The following is a 25,818-nucleotide window of genomic DNA, read 5'->3' on the forward strand; positions in this document are numbered from 1 at the left end:
ACTGATGGACATTTGGGTTGATTCCAAGTCTTTGCTATTGTGAATAGTGCCGCAATAAACATACGTGTGCATGTGTCTTTATAGCAGCATGATTTATAATCCTTTGGGTATATACCCAGTAATGGGATGGCTGGGTCATATGGTACTTCTAGTTCTAGATCCTTGAGGAATCGCCATACTGTTTTCCATAATGGTTGAACTAGTTTACAGTCCCACCAACAGTGTAAAAGTTTACAGTCCCACCAACACTGTTCCTATTTCTCCACATCCTCTCCAGCACCTGTTGTTTCCTGACTTTTTAATGATTGCCATTCTAACTGGTGTGAGATGGTATCTCATTGTGGTTTTGATTTGCATTTCTCTGATGGCCAATGATGATAGGCATTTTTTCATGTGTCTGTTGGCTGTATGAATGTCTTCTTTTGAGAAATGTCTGTTCATATCCTTTGCCCACTTTTTGATGGGGTTGTTTGTTTTTTTCTTGTAAATTTGTTTGAGTTCTTTGTAGGTTCTGGATATTAGCCCTTTGTCTGATCAGTAGATTGCAAAAATTTTCTCCCATTCTGTAGGTTGCCTGTTCACTCTGATGGTAATTTCTTTTGCTGTGCAGAAGCTCTTTAGTTTAATGAGATCCCATTTGTCAATTTTGGCTTTTGTTGCTGTTGCTTTTGGTGTTTTAGACATGAAGTCCTTGCCCATGCCTATGTCCTGAATGGTATTACCTAGGTTTTCTTCTAGGGTTTTTATGGGATTAGGTCTAACATTTAAGTCTCTAATCCATGTTGAATTAATTTTCGTATAAGGAGTAAGGAAAGGTTCCAGTTTCAGCTTTCTACTTATGGCTAGCCAATTTTCCCAACACCATTTATTAAATAGGGAATCCTTTCCCCATTTCTTGTTTGTGTCAGGTTTGTCAAAGATCAGATGGCTGTAGATGTGTGGTATTATTTCTGAGGACTCTGTTCTGTTCCATTGGTCTATATCTCTGTTTTGGTACCAGTACCATGCTGTTTTGGTTACTGTAGCTTTGTAGTATAGTTTGAAGTCAGGTAGTGTGATGCCTCCAGCTTTGATCTTTTGACTTAGGATTGTCTTGGAGATGTGGGCTCTTTTTTGGTTCCATATGAACTTTAAAGCAGTTTTTTCCAATTCTGTGAAGAAAGTCACTGGTAGCTTGATGGGGATGGCATTGAATCTATAAATTACCTTGGGCAGTATGGCCATTTTCACGATATTGATTCTTCCTATCCATGACCATGGTATGTTCTTCCATTTGTTTATGTCCTCTTTTATTTCACTGAGCAGTGGTTTGTAGTTCTCCTTGAAGAGGTCCTTTACATCCCTTGTAAGTTGGATTCCTAGGTATTTTATTCTCTTTGAAGCAATTGTGAATGGGAGTTCCTTCATGATTTGACTCTCTGTTTGTCTGTTACTGTGTATAAGAATGCTTGTGATTTTTGCACATTAATTTTGTATCCTGAGACTTTGCTGAAGTTGCTTATCAGCTTAAGGAGATTTTGGGTGGAGTTGGTGGGGTTTCCTAAATATACAATCATGTCATCTGCAAACAGGGACAATTTGACTTCTTCTTTTCCTAACTGAATACCCTTGATTTCTTTCTCTTGCCTGATTGCCCTAGCCAGAACTTCTAATACTATGTTGAATAGGAGTGGTGAGAGAGGGCATCCCTGTCTTGTGCCAGTATTCAAAGGGAATGCTTCTAGTTTTTGCCCATTCAGTATGATATTGGCTGTGGGTTTGTCATAAATAGCTCTTATTATTTTGAGATACATCTCATCAATACCTAGTTTATTGAGTTTTTAGCATGAAGGGCTGTTGAATTTTGTTGAAGGCCTTTTGTGCATCTGTTGAGATAATCATGTGGTTTTTGTCTTTGGTTCTGTTTATATGATGGATTACGTTTATTGATTTGCATATATTGAACCAGCCTTGCATCCCAGGGATGAAGCCAACTTGATCATGGTGGATAAGCTTTTTGATGTGCTGCTGAATCCGGTTTGCCAGTATTTTATTGAGGATTTTTGCACTGATGTTCATCAGGGATATTGGTCTAAAATTCTCTTTTTTTGTTGTATCTCTGCCAGGCTTTGATATCAGGATGATGTTGGCCTCATAAAATGAGTTAGGGAGGATTCCCTCTTTTTCTGTTGATTGGAATAGTTTCAGAAGGGATGGTACCACCTCCTCCTGTACCTCTGGTAGAATTCGGCTGTGAATCCATCTGGTCCTGGACTTTTTTTGGTTGGTAGGCTATTAATTGCCTCAATTTCAGAGCCTGCTATTGGTCTATTCAGGGATTCAGCTTCTTCCTGGTTTAGTCTTGGGAGAGTGTAAGTGTCCAGGAAATTATCCATTTCTTTTAGATTTTCTAGTTTATTTGCGTAGAGGTGTTCATAGTATTCTCTGATGGTAGTTTGTACTTCTGTGGGGTCGGTGGTGATATCCCCTTTATCATTTTTTATTACGTCTATTTAATTCTTCTCTCTTTTCTTCTTTATTAGTCTTGCTAGTGGTCTACCAATTTTGTTGATCTTTTCAAAAAGCCACCTCCTGGATTCATTGATTTTTTGGAGGGTTTTTTGTGTCTCTATCTCCTTCAGTTCTGCTCTGATCTTAGTTATTTCTTGCCTTCTGCTAGCTTTTGAATGTGTTTGCTCTTGCTTCTCTAGTTCTTTTAATTGTGATGTTAGAGTGTCAATTTTAGATCTTTCCGGCTTTCTCTTGTGGGCATTTAGTGCTATAAATTTCCCTCTACACACTGCTTTAAATGTGTCCCAGAGATTCTGGTATGTTGTATCTTTGTTCTCATTGGTTTCAAAGAACATGTTTATTTCTGCCTTCATTTCGTTGTGTACCCAGTAGTCATTCAGGAGCAGGTTATTCAGTTTCCATGTAGTTGAGCAGTTTTGATTGAGTTTCTTAGTTGTGAGTTCTACTTTGATTGCACTGTGGTCTGAGAGACAGTTTGTTATAATTTCTGTTCTTGTACATTTGCTGAGGAGTGCTTTACTTCCAATTATGTGGTCAATTTTGGAATAAGTGTGACGTGGTGCTGAGAAGAATGTATATTCTGTTGATTTGGGGTGGAGAGTTCTGTAGATGTCTATTAGGTCTGCTTGCTGCAGAGATGAGTTCAATTCCTGGATATCCTTGTTTACTTTCTGTCTCGTTGATCTGTCTAATGTTGACAGTGGGGTGTTGAAGTCTCCCATTATTATTGTATGGGAGTCTAAGTCTCTTTGTAAGTCTCTAAGGACTTGCTGTATGAATCTGGGTGCTCCTGTATTGGGTGCATATATATTTAGGATAGTTAGCTCTTCCTGTTGAATTGATCCCTTTACCATTATGTAATGACCTTCTTTGTCTCTTTTGATCTTTGATGGTTTAAAGTCTGTTTTATCAGAGACTAGGATTGCAACCCCTGCTTTTTTTTGTTCTCCATTTGCTTGGTAGATCTTCCTCCATCCCTTTATTTTGAGCCTATGTATGTCTCTGCATGTGAGATGGGTCTTCTGAATACAGGAGACTGATGGGTCTTGACTCTTTATCCAGTTTGCCAGTCTGTGTCTTTTAATTGGAGCATTTATTCCATTTACATTTAAGGATAATATTGTTATGTGTGACCTTGATCCTACCATTATGATATTAACTGGTTATTTTGCTCGTTAGTTGATGCAGTTTCTTCCTAGCCTTGATGGTCTTTACATTTTGGCATGTTTTTGCAATGGCTGGTACCGGTTGTTCCTTTCCATGTTTAGTGCTTCCTTCAGGGTCTCTTGTAAGGCAGGCCTGGTGGTGACAAAATCTCTAAGCATTTGCTTGTCTGTAAAGGATTTTATTTCTCCTTCACTTATGAAACTTAGTTTGGCTGGATATGAAATTCTGGGTTGAAAATTCTTTTCTTTAAGAATGTTGAATATTGGCCCCCACTCTCTTCTGGCTTGGAGAGTTTCTGCCGAGAGATCTGCTGTTAGTCTGATGGGCTTCCCTTTGTGGGTAACCCGACCTTTCTCTCTGGCTGCCCTTAAGATTTTTTCCTTCATTTCAACTTTGGTGAATCTGGCAATTATGTGACTTGGAGTTGCTTTTCTCGAGGAGTATCTTTGTGGCATTCTCTGTATTTCCTGAATTTGAATGTTGGCCTGCTCTACTAGGTTGGGGAAGTTCTCCTGGATGATATCCTGAAGAGTGTTTTCCAACTTGGTTCCATTTTCCCCCTCACTTTCAGGCACCCCAATCAGACGTAGATTTGGTGTTTTTACATAATCCCATACTTCTTGCAGGCTTTGTTCATTTCTTTTTCTTCTTTTTTCTTTTGGTTTCTCTTCTCGCTTCATTTCATTTATTTGATCCTCAATCGCTGATACTCTTTCTTCCAGTTGATCGAGTCGGTTACTGAAGCTTGTGCATTTGTCACGTATTTCTCGTGTCATGGTTTTCATGTCTGTCCGTTCATTTATGGCCTTCTTTGCATTAATTATTCTGGTTATCAATTCTTCCACTCTTTTTTCAAGATTTTTAGTTTCTTTGCACTGGGTGCATAATTCCTCCTTTATCTCTGAGAAGTTTGATGGACTGAAGCCTTCTTCTCTCATCTCATCAAAGTCATTTTCTGTCCAACTTTGATCCGTTGCTGGCGATGAGCTGCGTTCCTTTGGAGTGGGAGATGCGCTCTTATTTTTTGAATTTCCAGCCTCTCTGCCCTGCTTTTTCCCCATCTTTTTGTTTTTATCTGCCTCTGGTCTTTGATGATGGTGACGTACTGATGGGGTTTTGGTGTGGGTGTCCTTCCTGTTTCTTAGTTTTCCTTCTAACAGTCAGGACTCTCAGCTCTAGGTCTGTTGGAGATTTCCTGAGGTCCACTCCAGACCCTGTTTTCCTGGGTGTCAGCAGCAGAGGCTGCAGAAGATAGAATACTGCTGAACAGCAAGTGTATCTGTCTGATTCTTGCTTTGGAAGCTTCCTCTCAGGGGTGTACTCCACCGTGTGAGGTGTGGGGTGTCGGTCTGCCCCTAGTGGAGGATGTCTTCCAGTTAGGCTACTCAGGGGTCAGGGACCCACTTGAGCAGGCAGTCTGTCCATTCTCAGATCTCAACCTCCGTGTTGGGAGATCCACTGCTCTCTTCAAAGCTGTCAGACAGAGTCGCTTGCATTCTGCAGAGGTTTCTGCTGCTTTTTGTTGTTGTTGTTGTTCTTGTTGTTGTTGTTGTTTAGCTGTGCCCTGTCCCCAGAGGTGGAGTCTACAGAGACTGGCAGGCCTCCTTGAACTGCTGTGAACTCCACCCAATTTGATCTTCCCAGGGCTTTGTTTACCTACTTAAGCCTCAGCAATGGTGGGCGCCCCTCCCCCAGCCTCGCTGCTGCTTTGCGGTTAGATCAGATCGCAGACTGCTGTGCTAGCAATGAGGAAGGCTCCGTGGGCGTGGGACCCTCCCGGCCAGGTGTGGGATATAATCTCCTGGTGTGCCCCTTTGCTTAAAGCTCAGTATTGGGGTGGGAGTTACTCGATTTTCCAGGTGTTGTGTGTCTCAGTTCCCCTGGCTAGGAAAAGGGATTCCCTTCCCCTTGCGCTTCCAAGGTGAGAGGACGCCTCGCCCTGCTTCAGCTCTCGCTGGTCGGGCTGCAACAGCTGACCAGCCCCGATTGTCCGGCACTCCCCAGTGAGATGAACCCAATACCTCAGTTGATAATGCAGAAATCACCTGTCTTCTGTGTCGCTCGCGCTGGGAGCTGGAGACTGGAGCTGTTCCTATTCGGCCATCTTGCCTGGCCCCTGGGCTTTGCCTTTTTCTGATGACTCCCTGATTAGCTTGATAACTAACCTCCTGAATTCTTTTTCAGGTAAATCAGGTACATTTTTGGTTTGGATCCATTGCTGATGAGCTAGTGTGATTTTGGGGGGATATTAAAGAGTCATATTAGCAGAGATGTTTTGCCATATTACCAGAGTTGTTTTTCTGGTTCCTCCTTATGTGGGTAGGCTTTGTCAGAGGGAAAGTCTAGAACTGAAGGCTATTGTTCAGATTCTTTTGTCCCATGAGGTATTCCTTTAATGTAGTACTCTTCCCCTTTTCCTGTGGATGTGGCTTCCTGTGAGCTGAGCTGCAGTGATTGTTATCTGTCTTCCAGGTCTAGCCATGCAGCAAGTCTACCCAGCTCCAGGCTGGTACTTGGGGTTGTCTTCACAGAGTCCTGCAATGTGAACTGTCAATAGATCTCTCAGCCATGGATACCAGCACATTATTTGGATGTCTCCTGGGTCCTGCAGGAGCAGTCTATTTTCTTCAGAGGTTCTATGGGTCCTCTCTGGATTTCTGGTTTGTTCTTACAGTCATTCTGGAGCTAAAATTCACTGTGAGAGCCTCTGCATGCTGTTCTGAGTCGGAACTGCAATCTAGTCCTACCCTCCTGTCTGCCATCTATTTTCACTGCAATTTATTGAGATGAAATTTTATGTAAGTCATAGGAGATTGCAAACTGGGTTATGACTGTTGAATGTTTAATACTCATAGTATTTATGGAATAATGCTTCTTCTAGGCTTATAAATTTATAATAGCATAGTGTAAGTTATCAATTAAATGTTGCTAGTCTATACAGCGTGTGTCTGGAATGTGCTTCCCTTCAGTGTTCTATGATATTATAGTTGGGGGAGAGAGAAGGTGGAGAGAGGGGAATCAATGAAGATACTTGACTGCATTTAAAGCAAATGTTTTTCCCTCCAATTCTTTTCATTTTGTAATGCTGCATCTTATATTATGTTTCACTATTGTCTAAAGAGAGGGCAAAAATCAACTGAGGAAACAATTGAAAAAATTCTTACGGGGAATTTTTTTATTTCAAAAATTGATTTCCTTACTAACCAACTGTAGGTAATTTAGCAACCTGGGCTTAAACTTCAGACGTAAAGCCATTAATCTTTTCCCCTTAAACACAGTACAAAAAGAGTCTCAATACTAGATGACCCAGAGGAAAGGGATTATATTACCCAAACCTGCAAGTATTATCATACTTTTCAGTCATTGAGACAGTTCTTTCTTTTTCTTTTTTTTTTTTTTTTGTGTTTTTTAAGTTAAGCCATCATATTAGAAAAAAAATTTAAAACAGAATAAAAGAAGTACTATTGCCTAGAAGATCTCACAGAGCTGACTCTTCTTCCATTCCCCACTTCTCTCCAGAGGCAACACCTGTGAGCAGTTTCTTTTCTAGAAATTGACCTGCTGGTACAATCTCATATGTGTGACTGTGTTCCTACACACATACTTATATACAATGTTAACCTAAAGACCAACTGACTCCACAGAAATTCAAATGTCTTTCATTTGATACAGTCTGACATTTTTCTATTCCAAATATCTATTATAGGTTATTAGGAAAAGAGACCAAGTTAATAATCATTGTCATATTTTGAAAAAGGGCTAAGGAGTGACTTGGCAAAATGACTTATAATCTCATAAAAATAATTAAACAATAATAGCTGAAAGGTCATAGAACAAGAGTTTTATGTTTTAATTCTGCTCCTCCTTTGCTGCCACTGCATGAGAGAATCTTTGGACTTTGAGCCTTGGCAGAGTTGGACTGCTACAGAAACCACCACAGTCTGGCATGAATTAAGTCCCACTGCAGAGGTGAACTGGAGCCAAGATTTCAACCTCCAAATGATTACTGCTGGGGGGAAAAGGCTCTGGGCAATGCTGACAATGAATATCAGCTGCATTGGGTAACTGGGACTGTTTGCACTCCACCCTGCAGCCAAAAAAGCCAATTGTGGTTCTTATAGTACTGACTGGATTATTTGTGTTACGTTGCTTCCCCACTATCTTCACATCATAGAACATGTAGGAAAAAAGTATTGCATTTGTAGGGCACCCACAGTAAACCCAGGAGGCAACTTATATGCAGAATTCACCATCCTGGAAGCTCTAGTTGAATCGTGTCCCAGTTCCTCTCAAGGGCTGAAGGTATGTCTTAGTACATAGAATTCATTTCAGGTAATGGAATTTGTAATTTGTAAATATTTGCTACTTATCACACGGTCTGTAGACCAGCTTTATTGTAGCAGCACATCATCTGGGGCATTTTAGAAAAGCTGACACTCAGGCCCCACGTGAGACCTATCTGTGCTGCCTAGGCTGGAGTGCAGTGGCTGTTTACAGGCATGATCATAGTGTAATAAAGCCTTGAACTCCTGGGCTCAAGCACTCCTCTTGCCTCAGCCTCCTGAGTAGCTGGGACTACAGGTGCAAGCCACTGTGCCCAGCTAGCATCTATATTTTAACAAGTCCCCAAATGAGTCATATGAGCATTAAAATTTAAGAAGTGTTGGTCTACAGGGTAATGTCTACCTCCGTGGCATGCTTTAAAAGACCCTTGGAGATCTATGCCCTACCTGCTCTTCCAGTCTCATCTTTGGTAACTGCCTCTCTCCAACCCAATGATAGTAAAGTATCTAACACCTGAAGGCACTGTACTCTCTACCCTACTGCCTTTGCACAGGTGGTTCTTAGCCTAGAATTAATTCTCTTTACCTGCCCTTTTGAACTCTTACTTATCATTCAACTCTCAATTTAAAAGTCAAGCTTCACCTGCCCCAGCAGATCTAGGCAGAAGGAGCGGCCAGCCCATTATAAAGCCTTCCTTCCTCTTACTTCCTAGTTCTGACTGTGTGCCTTTATTACAGTACTTACCACATTGTACCATAATTCTGTTTGTTCTCTATTTTCCCAAGCAGTCTGTGAGCTCTTGGTGTCAGTATCTTTGATTTACTCATTTTTTAATTTCTAGGAAGTAAACACAGTACATGTTAGATACACAATTCATGCTTCTTGGAGAAATCAGGTAATCTTGTTGGCCATTTCTGCTGGAAAATTACTTCCTCTTAAAAACAATAATGTATATAATATTTATAAGTCATTTCAAAATAATTCTGTTTGTACTCCTCTGATTTGTGGCCAGTTTCACAAAATGCAGGAGAGCATATAAATCCATTTCTTATCACTCAGACCAGATATAAAATCAAGGTCCATCTTTTCAAGATTTAATGTAATTTAATGGTCATTTATATAATAAAGTGATAGCAATGAGACACTAAACCATGTCAAAATAAGTTATGGAAGAAAACATCTTCTGATATGAACACTGTCTAATAAATCGTTGTTCAGTGCTTTTTACCCACCAAAAATGTAGATATTGGGCAGTTGTAGATATTGATCAGTTACTGTCTTTTTTTTTTTTTTTTTTTTTTTTTTTTTAAGATACTAAGAAGTTCTTCCTAATTCCTAGCTAGTCTATGTCCACTTTAAAGATCATGTTCTTGGCCAGGCGTGGTGGCTCATGCCTGTAACCCAACACTTTGGGAGGCTGCAGCAGGCAGATCACCTGAGGTCAGGAGTTCAAGACTAGCCTGACCAACATGGAGAAACCCCGTCTCTACTAAAAATACAAAAAAATTAACTGGGCACGGTGGCACATGCCTATAATCCCAGCTACTCAGGAGGCTGAGGCAGGAGAATCACCTGATCCCAGGATGCAGAGGTTACGGTGAGCCGAGATCGCGCCATTGCACTCCAGCCTGGGCAACGAGAGCGAAACTCCGTCTCAAGAAAAAAAAAATCATGTTCTTGCATTGTATCCTTTTTATTTTTTTGGAGACAGGTACAGGGTCTTGCTCTGTTGCCCCAAGTTGGAGTGCAATGGCATGATCATAGCTCACTGTAACCTCAAACTCCTGGGCTCAAGTACCCCTCCTGGCTTAGCTTTCTCAGTCGTGGAGTATCCTTTTTCTTCCCCAACCATTGTAAACTTACCCCCCAGACTCCACTTTTTAAATCCTTGTCTGGACACTAGGGCCTTTTCATTGTGTTAGGGAGACTCAGAAAAGGAAAATGTTATAAAAGACCAGTTTTCCCTGATGGCTAAACAATTAGTGGTGTAATTTACCAAAGAATTGCAGCCTGCGAGACACAAGGTGCTGAATAAAGCCAAGCAAATAGTTTCTTTACTCTTCTTAGCTTAGGAAAGTGGATATGAAGGGAAGGATGTTAACTGTCTCAGGATATGTTGTGGGCATTTGCCTTTGACAGAAGGACCTCCTAGGATGAGGGAAGGGGAAGTGGTGCTGACAGCAAGCAGGAGAAGAGGACCCAACAGCTGGCTGCTCTTCATCCCTCAGAGAATGGCATGGAAAGAGAGCAAATAATTTCAAAATATCTGGAAAAACATTTAGACAGCACAGACAATTTATTTGGAACCTCCATATCAGGAAATTACTTCTCTAATGCAGTGACTTACTACCGAAAAGAAAGAAAAAAGTCTCTTATGTTTGCAAAATGCACTTTGCACAGTGCCTCAAACTTAGACCTAGCGGTCTAATGAGAATGTGGCTCATTAAATTTCTCAAAGGGAGGAAAGGGACCCAGGAAGTGTCCCCCAGATCTAGTTCACAGCCTAAGGAAAAAATGCCTATGCCTTACTATCAAAGGGTATAAGAAAATAGCATTAATCTCCATTGTCCTGATTAATGATTAATCACTCCTAAAGGTATAAACAGAAAATTTAGGCCCGTTACCACCCTCCTAGGAGTGCCAGCATATTTTACAGTCCACAAAATCCTGCGCAAATCTCCCTTCCCCATTCACACCTCAGAGGCACAAGAGTAAGCCAAGTTATTTGAACCATGATTTTGCTATTCATATATATCGAAGCGCTTTCGTGTTCTCACAAAACTTGAGGCCTTGAAAGTAAGATTTATGCCCTGCCAGGAAAACTGGTTTTAATGTAGTCCCACTACTGCTATTGAGTAAACTCTTCAGAAGAGCCATCAAGTCTTAAGAAATCAGACATAGCAGAGCCCCTACAGAACTAAAACACATTTCCCCCTAACCAGGATTCACCTGCACTTCAGGCTGAGACTTTTTTCCTAGGGCTCAATACCCATCTCCTGCCTGGTGAGGTATCTTTCCTCCCAAGCGCCCTCAACACCTTTTACACATCTGCCATGATACGTAACTTCTTGTACTGAAATTGTCTAATGATATATTTGTCTCTCCCCAATTACACCACACTGTCCTTGAGCAGGAAACAGAATCTTTTTCAGTTTTATTAGGTTTGTGCAAAAGTAATTGCAGTTGTGCACTGCAATTACTTTTGCACCAACATAATAGTTTCCCAGTGCTTACAATACATAGTAGGTGCTAGTTAATATTTTTTGAATGGAATGGAATTGAATTCATCTGAGCCAGTTTCCTGCCCAGCCTGGAATGGCACTGGGACAGGTGCCATACAAGGCTCCACACCCAGCTATGGTGCCATTCTGGTGACCTTTAGTAAGCCATTCCCTATGGGAGATATCATTACTGTACAACCCAGGAATCATAAAAGTTGCCACCTGGATCAGTAGAAACAATAAAAACATATATCCCTTTCTATAAAGTACCCTAAGCTCTTCAGAGGAGAGAAGGATGTGTTTGGTTCAAGGTTTTTACAAAGAAGATGGTATATTAGCCAGCCCAGTAGAATCTCACAAATAGGACAGGACTTTACTACATGGCATATACTTTTTTAAAAAAATAAACTTTTTAATTTAGAAAAGTTTTAGATTTACAGAAAAATTGCAAATATAGTACAGCGAGTTCCCAACCGTTCTGCACCAGTTTCCCTTTCATTGACATCTTACATTAGCATGGTTCATTTGCCACAATTAATGAGCCAATACTGATGCATTATGATTAACTATATTCAGATTTCCTTAGGTTTTACCTGGTGTCCTTTTTCTGTTCCAGGATCCCATCCAGGATACTATGTTACAAATAATTCTCATGTCTCTGCTTGGTGGTGACACTTTCTCAGGTTTTCCTTGTTCTTGATGACTGTGACAGTTTTAAGGAGTGCTGGTCAGGTATTTTGTAGGATGCCCCTCAATTGGGATTTGTTTGAAGCTTTTCTTATATTAGACTACATTATGGGTTTAAGGGAGGAAGATTACGGAAGTAAAAGTCCTGGAGAACTGGCCTTGGAGTCACGAGCCAGAGGCTCTCCTGGGCGTTTGATAGTGAGCTGAGATGAAGGAAGGACCAACCAAAAGAAACAAGCCTCTGGCGTGGAAGACAGAACAACCTGGGTGGCTGATGCAGTGGAAGACATCACCTAAGGGATTTTATTATCTTTTGTGAGTAATGAAAGACTGGCATGTGGAATAACAAGATTGAAATATGACCACAATCAAAGGCACCTGAGCAAAGAAACACACCCAGGCCCTTCTGAGTGGTTGAGCCTTGAAAAGTAAAGGCAGATAGTGGACAGTTTTTAAATACGAGACAAGAGTAGTGGGTGGTGGCTAGGACCATGGAGTCACCTGGCTCTGCCACCTTCCCTCCTAATGACTTTGAGTAGGTCACTCCACCATTTGTGCCTCAGGGTGATTATCTCTAAAAGGCAAATACAACAGTACCTTGCAAAGTTTTGTGAGGATTAAGTAGGATGATATCAGTAAGCACTTAAAATGGTGCCTTGCCTATAATGAGTGCTTAAAAAATATTAGCTGTTATTATTAAATTAAGATGTGAGCAGAGCTCACTGGGGAGTCATCCTAAAGTTAAGACCCAAAGGCTCAGAGGCTTTTAAATAAATTAGCTGGGGGAAAAATAGATTTCTCGAAAAAATTCAGGAAATTTCCCTTTAAAAAAACAAAAAGACTTAGTTACAACCCCTACACACCTGCTGGCAGGTGGAGCCAATCACAGCAGGAGAGGGCAGATGCCTGGAGTTTCTCAGGAGCATGGCTCAGACCTCCTCATGTCTTATCCCACACGATTTAAATTTAGAATCCTATTCAGAGGACAATTAACCAAAACTAAGTATACTGTACTGTCTAGGGTCATGAACTAGAACCAAGCCAACTTGGCCTTTATTGGAACAGTGAACTTGGGACTCCAGCTCTTGAACCAGCCAGCAAATGACCTGTTGACTCAAGCAAGTTTTGACTTGCACCCTCATCTCAGAGCTCTGGTAAGGATTAGAACAACTCAAGTATCCTTACAGAATGACTTGTAATCTGCAAAGTGCTTTTAATTGAGAAGTATGATGTGTTATGTGTTTCGTTATGCTCTTTACCCAGGTCTTTCATCTCTGAAGAAGATGATGGGAAACAAATGTGATTTCTCCTCTTCATACTCCTTTTCTCATTTATTCTGCGGGTGTTATATTATAGGTGGTACAAGTGAATAATAACAATAGAGGATTCACTGAGCCTTTAGTCTGTGTTGGCTACAATTCTAAGCTCTTTACATATATTAACTCATTTAATCCTTGTAACAGGTCTCTGAGTCAATACTGTTACCGGGTCCATTTTTACAGATGAGTAAACTGAGGTATAGAAAAATGAGTTGCTAAAAGTCTCATAGCTATGACATGGCTATATTAGTTGTGACTAGGCTTGGTTGTATGAAAACTCAAATAACATGGTTTAATCAATTAATCAAGTTATAGTTTAATTGTCTCTGGAGTAAATGAAGATAGAAGGTAGGTAGTCAACAGTTGGAATGGAAGCTCCACCATCCTTAGATTCAGGCTCCTCCCTCTTTCCTCTCCAGCCATTTTAGTGAATGACTTCTATCCTCAGGTTCTCCTCAGTAGTCCAAGATGGTGGTTGGATGTCAGGTATCAGAACGGTATTTCAGTTAGAAGGAAAGGAAAGAGAGGGCAATATGGCTCTCCCAGAAGCTGGACATAAAAACTTCCATTGATACCTCATTGGTCAACCCTTTCTGCAAAGAAAGCTGCAAAGCGGCTTTTCCCGTTTTTTTTTAAGTTGGGCACATTTCTCAAAGTTCTGTTACAAAGAAGGAGGAAACGTAAATATTGAACCCATGTACCATAAAATACAGTTTCTTGGACTATAACTGTGGTGTTGGTTGGCAGGTGAAGACATAACTGTGTCACCGTATTTATTTCCCACTAGGAATAGTCATTTCAAAAATATAAATAAGGTGGTGCACATAATTTTAAAAATTAGAACCTTAGTAAAGCTTCCAGGTTTCCCTTAAGCACAATAGATTTATAATTAAGAAAATTCTTTAACTTCATAGTATTTAAATGGTTATTTGAGACTCTTGAATTTAAGAGTAAAGGAAAGGCAAAGTGGTGTTTGAGTAAAATTATTTTTCTCCTTATTTTTATTCTGAAATTTTAATTTGAAGCTTTTCTCCCCACAAGGCATTATTCCCAGGTTTCTCTTTCAAAATATTTAGTACTAAAGCTTTCATTTGTCTTCTAAATAAAACAAGGGAAAACAACATTTGAATTAGATGGTTAGATAGTTTTTAGTTGGATTATAGTATACCAGATTGTGGCTAACACTTTTGACCTCAGTTTCTCCCATTGTAAAGTAAGTATATTTATTCATTTGTTCATTTATTCATTGAGTAAACACTTTTTGGACTCAATATGTGTTAGATATTAATACTTTATATTTGATAGTCATTTTTGTTTCATTGCTAACCAAAAAATGGGATAATATGTAACAAATTATTTAAAGCTTGTTACTCTTACTCAATGAGTAGTTTTACAGTTAAATAAAAAGTGTTTTTTTTAATAAGGATAAACCAAATTTGTCTTAAGAGAATACTGAAAAAGAAAGGTACAATTCCATTTGGAATTACATGAAATTCAAATAGTTCAAATAAGTACGTATCACACTGAGAATATTTTATATTATAAATCTTTAAAGATAAGCATATTGGAAGGAAAACGTCAACAGTTTTCCTTTTCAAGAGTAAACAAATGCCTTGTGAAACACAAAGTTCTCCCCTAGCAAGCTGGTGAAATGCTAAAATAGATATATTTGCAGAAAATATGCTTATCACTTATATTAATGTATCCATATTGTTTCTCTAAGGGAATATTTATAAATATTGCTACTGCATTCCAGAAATGTGTTGAGAAGAAAATCATAGTAGAAGATTCTTCTGCAACAGAAAATATAATAAAAATATTTTCCCTGATAGCATTCAAAACCATGCATGTCACAGTAAATGAAGAGGTATAAATTCAGAAAAAGAGCCTCAGGCTGTGGCTGGGCTGTTGTGGGTTATATTTGGTCTGTTATTAATTCTGATTACCTTCTGACCCTAGACAAGCCTTTCAAACTATTGAGCTCTTCATCTTTGTTTGCCAGAGTGCACAGCCAACAGAGCTGTGGGAGGAAATTCAGAACACCTAGGAGCTGCAGAGCACCAGTCAGAGATGTGCTTAAATGTTGTGGGCATTGGGAAAAGGAGCCACAAAAGTGGTTTGAGTCCTTAAAACAGAGTATATTCACTTCAAATCACAAAAGACACAGAAGCCTCCATATCAAATATGGATTCAGAAAAGAAGTTAATGAAGGAAAGCAGAGTCCATGAGAAGGGAAGCATCAAGAACACCAAGACTTGGAAAAAGATAGCTCTCTAGGAGAAGAATATGGTAGTTATTTTTTTTTTAGGCAGAAAATCAGTTAACAAATACAATTCTCAACATACTTTCCCCTTTGTGGCCTTGATTTTACTCAGAAAAAGGTGATTTAAAAACAAATGACCAGGCGCAGTGCCTCACACCTGTAATCCCAGCACTTTGGGAGGCTGAGGCGGGGGGATCACGAGGTCAGGAGTTTGAGACCAACCTGACCAACATGGTGAAACCCTGTCTCTACTAAAAATACAAAAATTAGCTGGGAGTGGTGGCAGCCATCTGTAATCCCAGCTACTCAGGAGGCTGAGGCAGGAGAACCGCTTGAACCCGGGAGGCAGAGGTTGCAGTGAGCCAAGATCATGCCACTGCACTCCAGCCTGGGTGACACAGTGAGACTCCATCTCAAATAAATAAATAAATGAATAAATAAACAAACAAACAAATCACAGCTCCCCTCCTTGCATTGGCTGATCAGTGTGTAATTTAGGGACAGATGAAAAGATGCCGGCCTCTCTGCCAAGAACTTGTCCTTCCTGCTCCTCAAAGTCAATGTTATTTGTGTGTGTGTGTGTGTGTGTGTGTATAGATGTGTGTATATGTGTGATGTGTATAGACTCCTTTCTTAGCACCTTTTTTCTACTTTGTGAATTTCTTCCCAGATATTTTCCTCTTTTTGGTAGAGCTAGAACAACAGTGCTCAAGCTCTACCAAATACTCAGTTTAATCAATAAGTCAGTAGCATATATTGGTGTTATTAACATTTTAAATTTCAATTTAATGGAGATAAGAGCTGTGCCTTTTATTGAGGAACCCTGGCACAGCCAGACGATTTTTAAAATATGTGTTAGTGGCAAAATAGAAAAATAGACCTGATTTATCATTTTGCTAGAGCCAATGAACTCCATGTTTGATCATCAGACAGTAGCCAACCCTATACTAATTACTACCTCCTAATATACCCTATCTCCTCACTCATTGCCCCTAAAAGTAATACTCGAACTGAATCTGAGATGCTATAAAGTATCCCTCTTCCTCTCTCTAGCTTGCCTCCCTCTATACCCACAAAATAAGCAATCTTCTAAAATAAATAAAGAACAACAGGATGATAGCTCTTAGGGTCAGCCTAATAAGAAACTTCATTTATTTCTGGTTTAGAACATTTCAAAGCAGCAACCAGGAACCTTCAGGATGGTAAAAAACGTTGATGCTTACTTAGCTATGAGGCATTAGGCAGGAGGAGTAATACAAAGTGGATCTTTGCCCCAGGATGATGACTGAGGTATGACTAGAAGGTTCTTCATCCTCTCAAAGAGCAAACTTTTATGGCAGTAACACAACCAGGCATGATGAGAGAAGCAGATCAAAGAAACTAAAAACAGAGAAAGTGATTAAATTATTTATGATGATGATGCAGCTGTATTGATCAGAGGTAGATTTCTCTCTCAACCCTACCTTCCTTGTACCTATAGAAGCTGTCATCACCCGAACAATTTTTGACCTAATGTGAAAGTGTGGGGGTTGATGGAGAGAGAAGTGGGGAGAGGGAGTGGGTGAATAGCTAGTCAGGACCTTAGTTAAGAGAACACTGGTTATCCAATATAGTTCTACCATATCTAATGACAAACAAGCTGATGATCTCCACATATCTCATTTCCTAGGAGAGAAATGGTGTATCATTTCACTGTGTACCCCGCAGGGAAATAAAGGTTCTGCCCTACCTACCAAGATCATATTGCCTTAGCATCAAAAAGCCCAATACGAAATAAAAGCTTTCAAAACACAGCATGTTATTAAAAGGACATTTATATTTTAAAAGTCTTGTTTGTTTACTGTTGAATCTCCATTGCCTGACACTGCCAGGCACACAGTAGGTGGTCACTTATATTTAATGGACTATTTAATGAATGAATACTACTGGCATATTGGGATTCCATAGATCTAGTTGGGATTCAGGCACAGAGGACCATGAAGCCATGTACTCAACAGCCTGACTTAGGAGGCCACTGGCTCCTGTGATAGCCTGGGCTGGCCATCCTAGGCTTCTTCCTGGGCAAAGTTTTGCTTGCTAGAGAAATATCATCCCCTGCGAATGAGGATGGACTTAGGATATGTGCACACTGTTCTAATTCTACCATTTGAGCAACTCTAAGACAAAGAGTGATCCATTGTTGTGACACAAACAATCCCAAAGAATTTTGTGGCTCTCTTTGGGCCAAAGATTGTGTGTAAAAAAAATTTTTTTTTTTTTTTTTTTTTTGAGACGGAGTCTCGCTCTGTCGCCCAGGCTGGAGTGCAGTAGCCTAATCTCAGCTCACTGCAAGCTCCGCCTCCCGGGTTCACGCCATTCTCCTGCCTCAGCCTCCCGAGTAGCTGGGACTACAGGCGCCCGTCACCTCGCCCAGCTAGTTTTTTGTATTTTTTTAGTAGAGACGGGGTTTCACCGTGTTAGCCAGGATGGTCTCGATCTCCTGACCTCGTGATCCGCCCGTCTCAGCCTCCCAAAGTGCTGGGATTACAGGCTTGAGCCACCGCGCCCGGCCTGTGTGTAATAAATTTCTGGAGAAAACACACTGTTAAGGCTGGGCATGGAGGCTCATGCCTGTGATCCCAGCACTTTGGGAGGCCAAGGTTGGAGGAACCAAGGCTCCTGTTTGAGCCCAGGAGTTCAAGACCGGCCTAAGCAACATAGTGAGACCCTTATGTCTACAAAAAAAAGGAAAACTAGCTGGGTGTGGTGGCATGCACCTCTAGTCCCAGCTACTCAGGAAGCTGAGGTGGGAGGACGGCTTGAGCCCAGGAAGTGGAGGTTGCAGTGAGCTATTACTGCACCACCGCACTCAACCTGGGCAATAGAGCAAGACCTTGTCACAAAAAAAAAAAAAAAAAAAAAAAAAAAGGAGAGAGAGAGAGAGAGCAATAATCACTGACGTTTGTAGAATACTTCACCCAACAACAGCAGAATATACACTCTTTTTAAGCACACATGGAATATCATCCAAAATAGGTAATATCCTAGGCCATGGGTTAGTAAATTAGAGCCCAAGGGTCAGCTGCCTAGTTTTTTTTTAAACCATTTTTAAGTGTTCAATTGAGTGGCATTAATTATATTCAAAATGTTGTGCAAACGTTACCACTATCTATACCCAAAACTTTTTTGTCACTCCCAATGTAAACTCTATCCATTAAATAATCCATTCCAGACTCTCTCCAGCCCCTCTACTTTCTGTCTCTATGAGTTTATCTATTCTAGATATTTCATATAAGTGGAACTATACAATATTTATCCTTTTATTTCTGGCTTATTTCACTTAGCATAATGTTTTCAATGTTCATCCATATTGTAGCATATGTTAAAACTTCATTACATGTTATGGCTGAAAAATATTCCATTATATGTATATATATTTTGTTTATCCATCTATTGACAGACACTTGAGTTGTTTCTACCTTTTGATTATTGTGAAAAATGCAGCAATGAATTACAAGTATCTGTTTGAGTCCCTGTTATCAAGTTGTTTGTGTATATAACTAGGAGTGGAATTGCTGAGTCATATGGTAATTCAAAATTCTAAGAATTCTAAGAGGGTTCCAATTTCTCCATATTGTCATTAATACTTGTTATTCTGTTTTTGATTCTAGCCATTCTTGTGAGTATGAGGTAGTATCTTATTGTGGTTTTGATTTGCATTTTCCTAATGACTAATAACGTCGAGCATCTTTTCATGTGCTTATTCAGCTGCCTATTTTCATATATAAATGTTTATTGAAACATGTCCACATTCATTTCTGTACCTATTGTCAATAGTTCCTTTCATCCTGTAACAGCAGAGTTGAGTAGTGATACAGTTTGGATATATATCCCCTCCTGTTAAGATTTGATCCCCAGTGTTGGAGGTGAGGTCTAGTTGGAGCTATTTTGGTAATGGAGATGGATCCTTCATGAATATCTTGGTGCTGTCCTCGTGGTAATGAGTTAAGTTCTTGCTCCATTAGTTCTCATGAGAACGGACTGTTAAAACGAGCATGACATCCCTCTCCTTTCTTTCTTGCTCCCTCTTGCCATGTGACATGCCAGCTTCCCTTCACCTTCTGCCATAAGTGAAATCTTCTTGAAGCCTTACTGGAAGCATATGCTGGCACCATGCTTCCTGTAAAGTCTGCAGAACCATGAACCAAATAAACCTCTTTTCCTTATAAATTATCTAGCCCCAGGTGATCTTTTGTAGCAACACAGACTAAGACAAGTAGTAACAGAAATTATATGGCTTCAAGTCTACAATGTTCATTAATATCTTACCCTTTAAGAAAAACTTGCTGACTTCCACATTAGACTATTGAAAAGCTGAATATATTTTAAAACATTAAAATCATTCAAAGGATGATCTTTGCTCAAAACAGAATTGGATTAGAAATCAATTCTAATTCAAAAATCAATTCTAATAACAAAAATAGAAAATCTAAACGATTTGGAAATTTGAAATAATTTGGAAATTAAACAACACATTTGTAAATAACCCATGGGTCAAAGAAAAAAATCACAATAGGAAATTTTAAAAATATTTCTAACTTAATTTAAAAACATATCAAAAGTTATGGAATATAGCAAACCAATCAGTACTTAATGGTGAAAGAATGAATGCTTTTTCCCCAAGATTGGGAATAAGGCAAGGATGCCCACACTTGCTGCATGCATTCAATGGAGGTTCTACTGGAGGTTCTAACCAGAGCAATAAGGCAAGAAAAATAAAGGCATACAGATTGGAAAGGAAGAAATAAAATTGTCTTTAATTACAGATGATATTATAAGGAATCTGAAAATAAAATCTGGAATTGATAAGTGAATTTTGCCCCATTGTAAAACACAACCTTATGCAAAAATCAGTTGTGTTTCTATATAACAGTAATTAACAATCCAAAAAATGACATTAAGAAGTCAGTTTTATTCACAATAATATTAAAAGGAGTACCTTGCAATATGTAATACAATAAGTACAATATCTGAACACTAAAAGTGATAGAACATTGCTGGAAAAAATTAAAGAAAATCTCAATAAATGAATATTCTAATATTGTAAAACCGGATTATGAGATGGTTTTACAAATCCATAATTTAATAAAAATAACTAAGCAGTACACTGACAATTAGTGAATTTTATGGTATATAAATTGTACCTCAATAAAGCTTATTCAAAAAATAAGATTTTTTTAAAAATGACCTTTTTGAGTACAGTATCAGTCAAATTTTAGGTTTACGTTTTTGAAATAAAAAACTAAGAAAATGTGAGATTTTATTAAAAGTAAGATATTTTAGGTTTCTTCAGTCTCTACCTCTTAAAAAGCTGAACATTCATCATCATAGATTTTTAAATTCAAAACCTTCAAAAATACAATTTATGTGACATCATTAAAAAGAAAACTTGGATTGTGTATTTTGTTGATGTTATTTGTTAAAGCTATTATGTATTATGCTGGTTACCATCAGAAGGAGAAAATATAATGTTGTGAATATAAGTTATACTTATTTCAATAATTGGCATGGCAATAGAGCAGTTGAAGAATTTTCTCCATTTGATGAAAGTTGGCAATTAGCAGATTTTCCACAGCAAGGGACCCTTTAATATTGCTGGTCTTCTCAGTGTGAAAAATTCACACATCACATAATCCCTCTATTAAATAGCTTCCTCTTAGGTGGGAAAGTCCCCTGTGAAGCAGCACCTGTCATGTTAATTTTATACTTATTTTTAGAGAAATATGAATTAACATTTTTCTTAATTTTGGTTCTTTTAGGGAATGAAGTTTTAAATTTGCATGATTTTAATCTTTTTTTTTAGAAGAAAGAGAAATAATAAAGCAACTTTTGACATAGGTACTTTTGTCTGTCCCTCTGTCTTTGAAGTGCATGCATAGAATTTCAGAAGAAATTTAAATGTTGTCTTCATTTTTGTATGCCTATCTTCTTTGAAAGATCTTTAATGCTCCAGAGTGCTCTTCACACAATGACAATAAAGAGTGGTAAATACCACCAGGTATTGGAGTAAATAAATGCTCAGGACCCAACTTACATTTTCTAAAACTCTTGCCCCCACCACTTTCTTGGTCTTGAGTAGGAATCTAGGCAACTGATAAGGATATTTTGCCTGGAATATTTTCTAGTAGCAAGTGATCAGGTGGACAGCCCTTTTTTAACAGCAGTTTTTTCAGGGAGGATAATGGCAGCTAATGCTGCCAGATAGCAAAGGGATCCTCAGATCAGAGATCTTAGGGTTAAGAACAGGAAGGGGTTAGAGACCATTTAGTCAAAAGCAGTCATTTTATAGAAGAGAAAACTGAAACTCTGGAAGTTGAATGGACTCACTCAAGGTTAGTAGAAACTAACAACTTTCTACCTGGTATCTGTCCCCTCTTCTTCCTTACGAACAAATCCTTGATTTTGTTTAGAGTGGCAATGTTCCCAGAACAAAATAATCACCTCCCCAGCCTTCCTTGGAGCTAGGGGTGCATATTACCCATTTCTCACAAAGGTGTAAGTGGAGGTCACTGGATGGGGTTGGGGGAAGCTTTCTAAGGGGTAACAAATGCCTTGTGTGCTTTTTTGTCTCTCTCCCTCCTGCTTGTAATGCAGACATAAGATTAGTTGTTCAGCTCGAACACTGTGGTTTTTAATCAGGTGCCAGAATCCATTCTGGGTGTGAAAAAATGTTCACATTTAGAGCAATATCTCTTTCTGGTAATCCATCAAGTGTTGCTAACAGTAGGCAAGGACCCATTTATGGATGCTACACACCTTAATTGAATTCTACTAGTTTTCCTGTGGATGCAAAGAGTATACACGAAGTTCTACAGAACTTAAGAGGGACAAGAAGCTTCCAGCTGTATATCCAAGAAGGATTATGATTGTGTCTTGCCTCCTACAGAGCCCTAACTGTGAACATCAGCATGTTAACTTTTGCTGCTTGTTCTAAGAGGTTTTCAGCACCAGCTCGTAAAGGAAGGTAACACACTGAAGAAGCAAAGTTCTGGTAGAACAACAGTTACAGAGCAACACTATTGGAGCTTTACGGAGAGGTGTGTTGAAAAAAGACGTGTATACTTCTGGATTTCTGGACCAGAGTGGAGAAGTTAGAAAATGAGAAAAGGAAGAGGCAAAGAAGAAAAACCCCTATGTCTCTTTAAGCCTGCAAAACTTTTATACACTTACCTGTAAAATAGGTCATTTCGACACACCACCCTGCCCACTGTTGCTGAGTGCAACGCAGACTCTGCCAACTTGCTTAAGGAAAGTGGTTTCAAGAACCTTGTAGTAAATCTTATTCGTGTCTAATCTAATTATTGCTGGCAGCGTTTTTCTCTTTTTTTTTTTTTTAAGAAAAAAAAAATCAAGCCTTTAATCGCAAAGACTGCCTAGAGCAGAGTGATAGACTGGGACTGACTTTGTTCAGCCAAGTTTTCTTTTGAAGAGAAGCAAAGATATGGTACAATCTGAGGCCATTTCGGCTGCAGCCTCCTAGGGAAGCTGCTGTTATAAAAAGAAGTACAGAAATATAAGAAGCATGCACTGAACGCTTTAACTCAACCAACGAAACAAATAATTTAAAAAGTGGGCTTGTGGTAACTAAGGGTGAGAGTGTCCAGGAACCTGGCTGACAATTTTTTTTCCTTTTCTTTTCTTTCCTCTTCTTCTTCTTTCTTCTTTTTATTCTTTTTTCTTTTCTTTTTTGTTATTGTTAAGGGAAAGCTGAGTATCAAAAGGATATGGAGATACAATTGGCCTTACACACTTAAGTGTTTAAAATACAGTCCCTGTATTTGTTCTCATCTCAGAAGCGCGGGGCTTGGTCTTTATTACCTATTGGATTTCAGGAAGGCTGACTTGAGATGCACCGTTGCCATTTCCTGGCCTTCACTTATGTATTTATTTATTTTCCGGCGCTGGCAGTCAGCCCCTTTGTTGCGCCTCCTCTGCATTCATTTCTGCCTGCCCTCGCACCTCCAGACAGTGCGATGGGGCTTTTTTCCAGATCTTCGCGCCGAGAGTCCGGGACGGCCAGCCTCCAGGCATGCGATAAAGGCCGGGGAACGTCAACCTGGGGCCGCGCTGGGCACCCGCTTTGTGTGCGCGTTTATTTGTCTCCGCTGCGGTCCGACCGCGGCCGCGACCCCCCGAGGAGGCGGGGCCTCCGCGCGCCCGGCTCCGCCTGGTGAGGGTTTCAAGGCCGCCACCGCCGCCGCCGCCCTCGTTTGTTCCGTTAGATCGCGCAGCCCCGATCGCTGCACCCAGATCCTTAACAAGCCGGGCGAGACTGCCCAGGAGCCCTCGATGGCTTTCATTCCACCCAAGCCCGCTTCTTACTTTCCCCGGCGCTTTCTCACTTTTCCCGGTTAACAGCTTATGGGCGGGGAGCTCGGCAAAACTCAGACTAAAAACAGAAAAAGAGAAAAGAAAAGACAATTTCGATACACCCGCGTCGGTCCTCCAGAGTTTGTGAAGGGGCGTAAACATGTCGGAGTCTGGGGAGATGAGTGAATTTGGCTACATCATGGAATTGCTAGCTAAAGGCAAGGTAAGTGATGGGACGCGGGGCGCCGCGGCCTGGGCCCCCGACTCCGGCACTACCTGGCCTGCCACTGTGGGCGTCCGTGTTCATTCCAGCGCCTGGGAAGGGCGGGAGGCTGGAATCCAGGGGCCGCGCTCGCAGCCCGGGTGTCCCAGCAGCTGCGGAATGCAAAGTAGCCGCCTTTTCTTTATTGCGTGGCATCTCTGAAATAAGCCAAGAGGGGACTTTCGGGCGCTTTGGGGGCCAGCTGGGCAGCAGTAGGGGCTCCCGGACGCCGAAGGGCGAGAGCCCAGCGTCAGAAGATGGAAAGGAGGGCGGGGCGTTGGCCAAGGGGGCGCTCCCCCACGCAACCAGGGCTCCCCAAGCGTGGTGACTTCGAGTGGGTGACCTCGCCTGTCTGGGCGCGGAGCGTGGAGGGAGGGTCCGCCCAGCGAGTGAATAGGCTCGGAGTGTGGCATCGGGGTCAGCCTGCAGTCAGAGCGTGTGGCCGGTAAATAGGGACAGCACCTTCGTTCGCCCTGCCCTGGCCTTTTCAGGCCTCCTTCCAGGTCCTTAGCTTCTGCTGCTCCAGGCCGGGAATATTTAAAGCAGCCTTCTTTTGGTAGGGAGGGGAAGATGCTGGAGGAGCGGGATTTCAGCCCCGCACCTGTCCTGGAGCCTTTAGGAACCCAGGCTGGCGCCGTCGGTGGCGCCCGCGACCACGCCCTCAGCGGGCGGGGTGGTGCCGGGCCTGAGCCGGTGCGGGAGGCTGGGCTCCGCGCTGCGTCCCAGAAATTGCCGGCAGAAGCTCCTAAGTGGTTTGCAGGCGGAACGTGTCGGGAAATACGGAGGCTGCACAGCGCACTGCCCTCCGGGACTCGCAGGCGGAGAGAAGGCGGGAAAGGGCGTCAGCGTTTGCTCTCTGCGCCTGGAGCTTCGAGAAGAGGTGATGGCACAAAGGAGCACTCGACTCCCTGCGCGCGGTTAACAGAAAGGAGGATGATTCTGTAGCTCTGATGTGAGCACCTGAAACCCTGCAGTCCCACACCCCACTAACTCCAACGCCGCCTATATAGCATATGGAGTAGTTTTAGCTTCATGCCGGACAGTCCTACGGCCCCAGGGCTGGTGAGCTGGTTTAATGCATTCTCAGCCTAAAAAGTCCCAAATGAACCGTACGCCTCTCTGAATTCTCTTGTTCTACAGCTACTGAATACGTTCATCAGAAACAGAATATTCATTAACATTTCTAAAGTGGAGCTGTGTCTTGGGCCTCCCCTACCATTTACAACCCCGGGTCAGAAGTACCAATGGAGAACCCTCGTTCCACATTTCTTCCAAGCCCAGGCTCCGTCCTGTACCTCGAGGGGCATTCAGCACACACTGACCAGTGTATCCGAGCTCTTTGTTGCCCCAGCAGCAGCCCCTTGACCACCCTTCGGGCCTAGGGTGCATGTTGCGGTCCACCCTTCCCTCTGAAGAATGAACAGTGGGGATAGAAGTCCCCGAGAAAGAGCTGGCTCTGAGCAAAGAGGCAGGCAGCCAGAGGAGGGCCAGAACCAGGGCCTCTAAAGAGCGAGAGGTGCAGCAGGGCCCCGACTGCCCAGGTCTAGGAAAATGCCTAACAGGGACATCTATTTGGGAATGATGAGGGGCTGGGGGGCAGGGAGGAAAAATGCCTTTGGTTGAACCAAATAAATGGACTACTCTTGATAGGGTGGAGAATAAGATGATAGGTGAATTTCGTCCCATGGTGCTCAGACATTCTTCAAAGTAAACCAGAATTGTATTAGTTGGCTATGCTTTCCTTCAATGACAGAC

The 25,818-nt window shown here is 41.1% G+C and overlaps 2 protein-coding genes and 1 long non-coding RNA gene across 4 annotated transcripts in view; all 3 read left to right on the forward strand.

Moving 5' to 3' along the window:
• The window catches only part of PGGT1B (protein geranylgeranyltransferase type I subunit beta), an 86,474-nt gene extending 77,254 nt beyond the window's left edge, over positions 1 to 9,220 (forward strand). Inside the window, exon 10 of the mRNA XM_073010750.1 lies at positions 6,151 to 9,220. Within this exon, the coding sequence (XP_072866851.1) occupies positions 6,151 to 6,156 (6 nt within the window). The 3' untranslated portion in view covers positions 6,157 to 9,220. The remainder of the gene's footprint in view (positions 1 to 6,150) is intronic.
• Positions 9,221 to 9,283: 63 nt separating this feature from the next.
• LOC103244357 (uncharacterized) lies at positions 9,284 to 18,960 on the forward strand. The gene is made up of 2 exons (XR_501543.3): positions 9,284 to 13,024; positions 13,134 to 18,960. It is a non-coding gene; the product is annotated as an uncharacterized lncRNA (long non-coding RNA).
• A 3,908-nt stretch (positions 18,961 to 22,868) lies between these two features.
• LOC103244356 (E3 ubiquitin-protein ligase TRIM36) overlaps positions 22,869 to 25,818 on the forward strand; it is a 57,047-nt gene continuing 54,097 nt past the window's right edge. The window contains exon 1 of one of the 2 annotated variants that reach the window (XM_008014175.3): positions 22,869 to 24,024. In XM_008014175.3, the coding sequence (XP_008012366.1) occupies positions 23,962 to 24,024 (63 nt within the window). In that variant the 5' untranslated portion in view covers positions 22,869 to 23,961. The remainder of the gene's footprint in view (positions 24,025 to 25,818) is intronic. The other variant, XM_008014173.3, reaches the window with a different exon arrangement.

This window comes from Chlorocebus sabaeus, chromosome 23 (assembly GCF_047675955.1).
Source record: "Chlorocebus sabaeus isolate Y175 chromosome 23, mChlSab1.0.hap1, whole genome shotgun sequence".
Taxonomy (NCBI): Eukaryota; Metazoa; Chordata; class Mammalia; order Primates; family Cercopithecidae; genus Chlorocebus; species Chlorocebus sabaeus.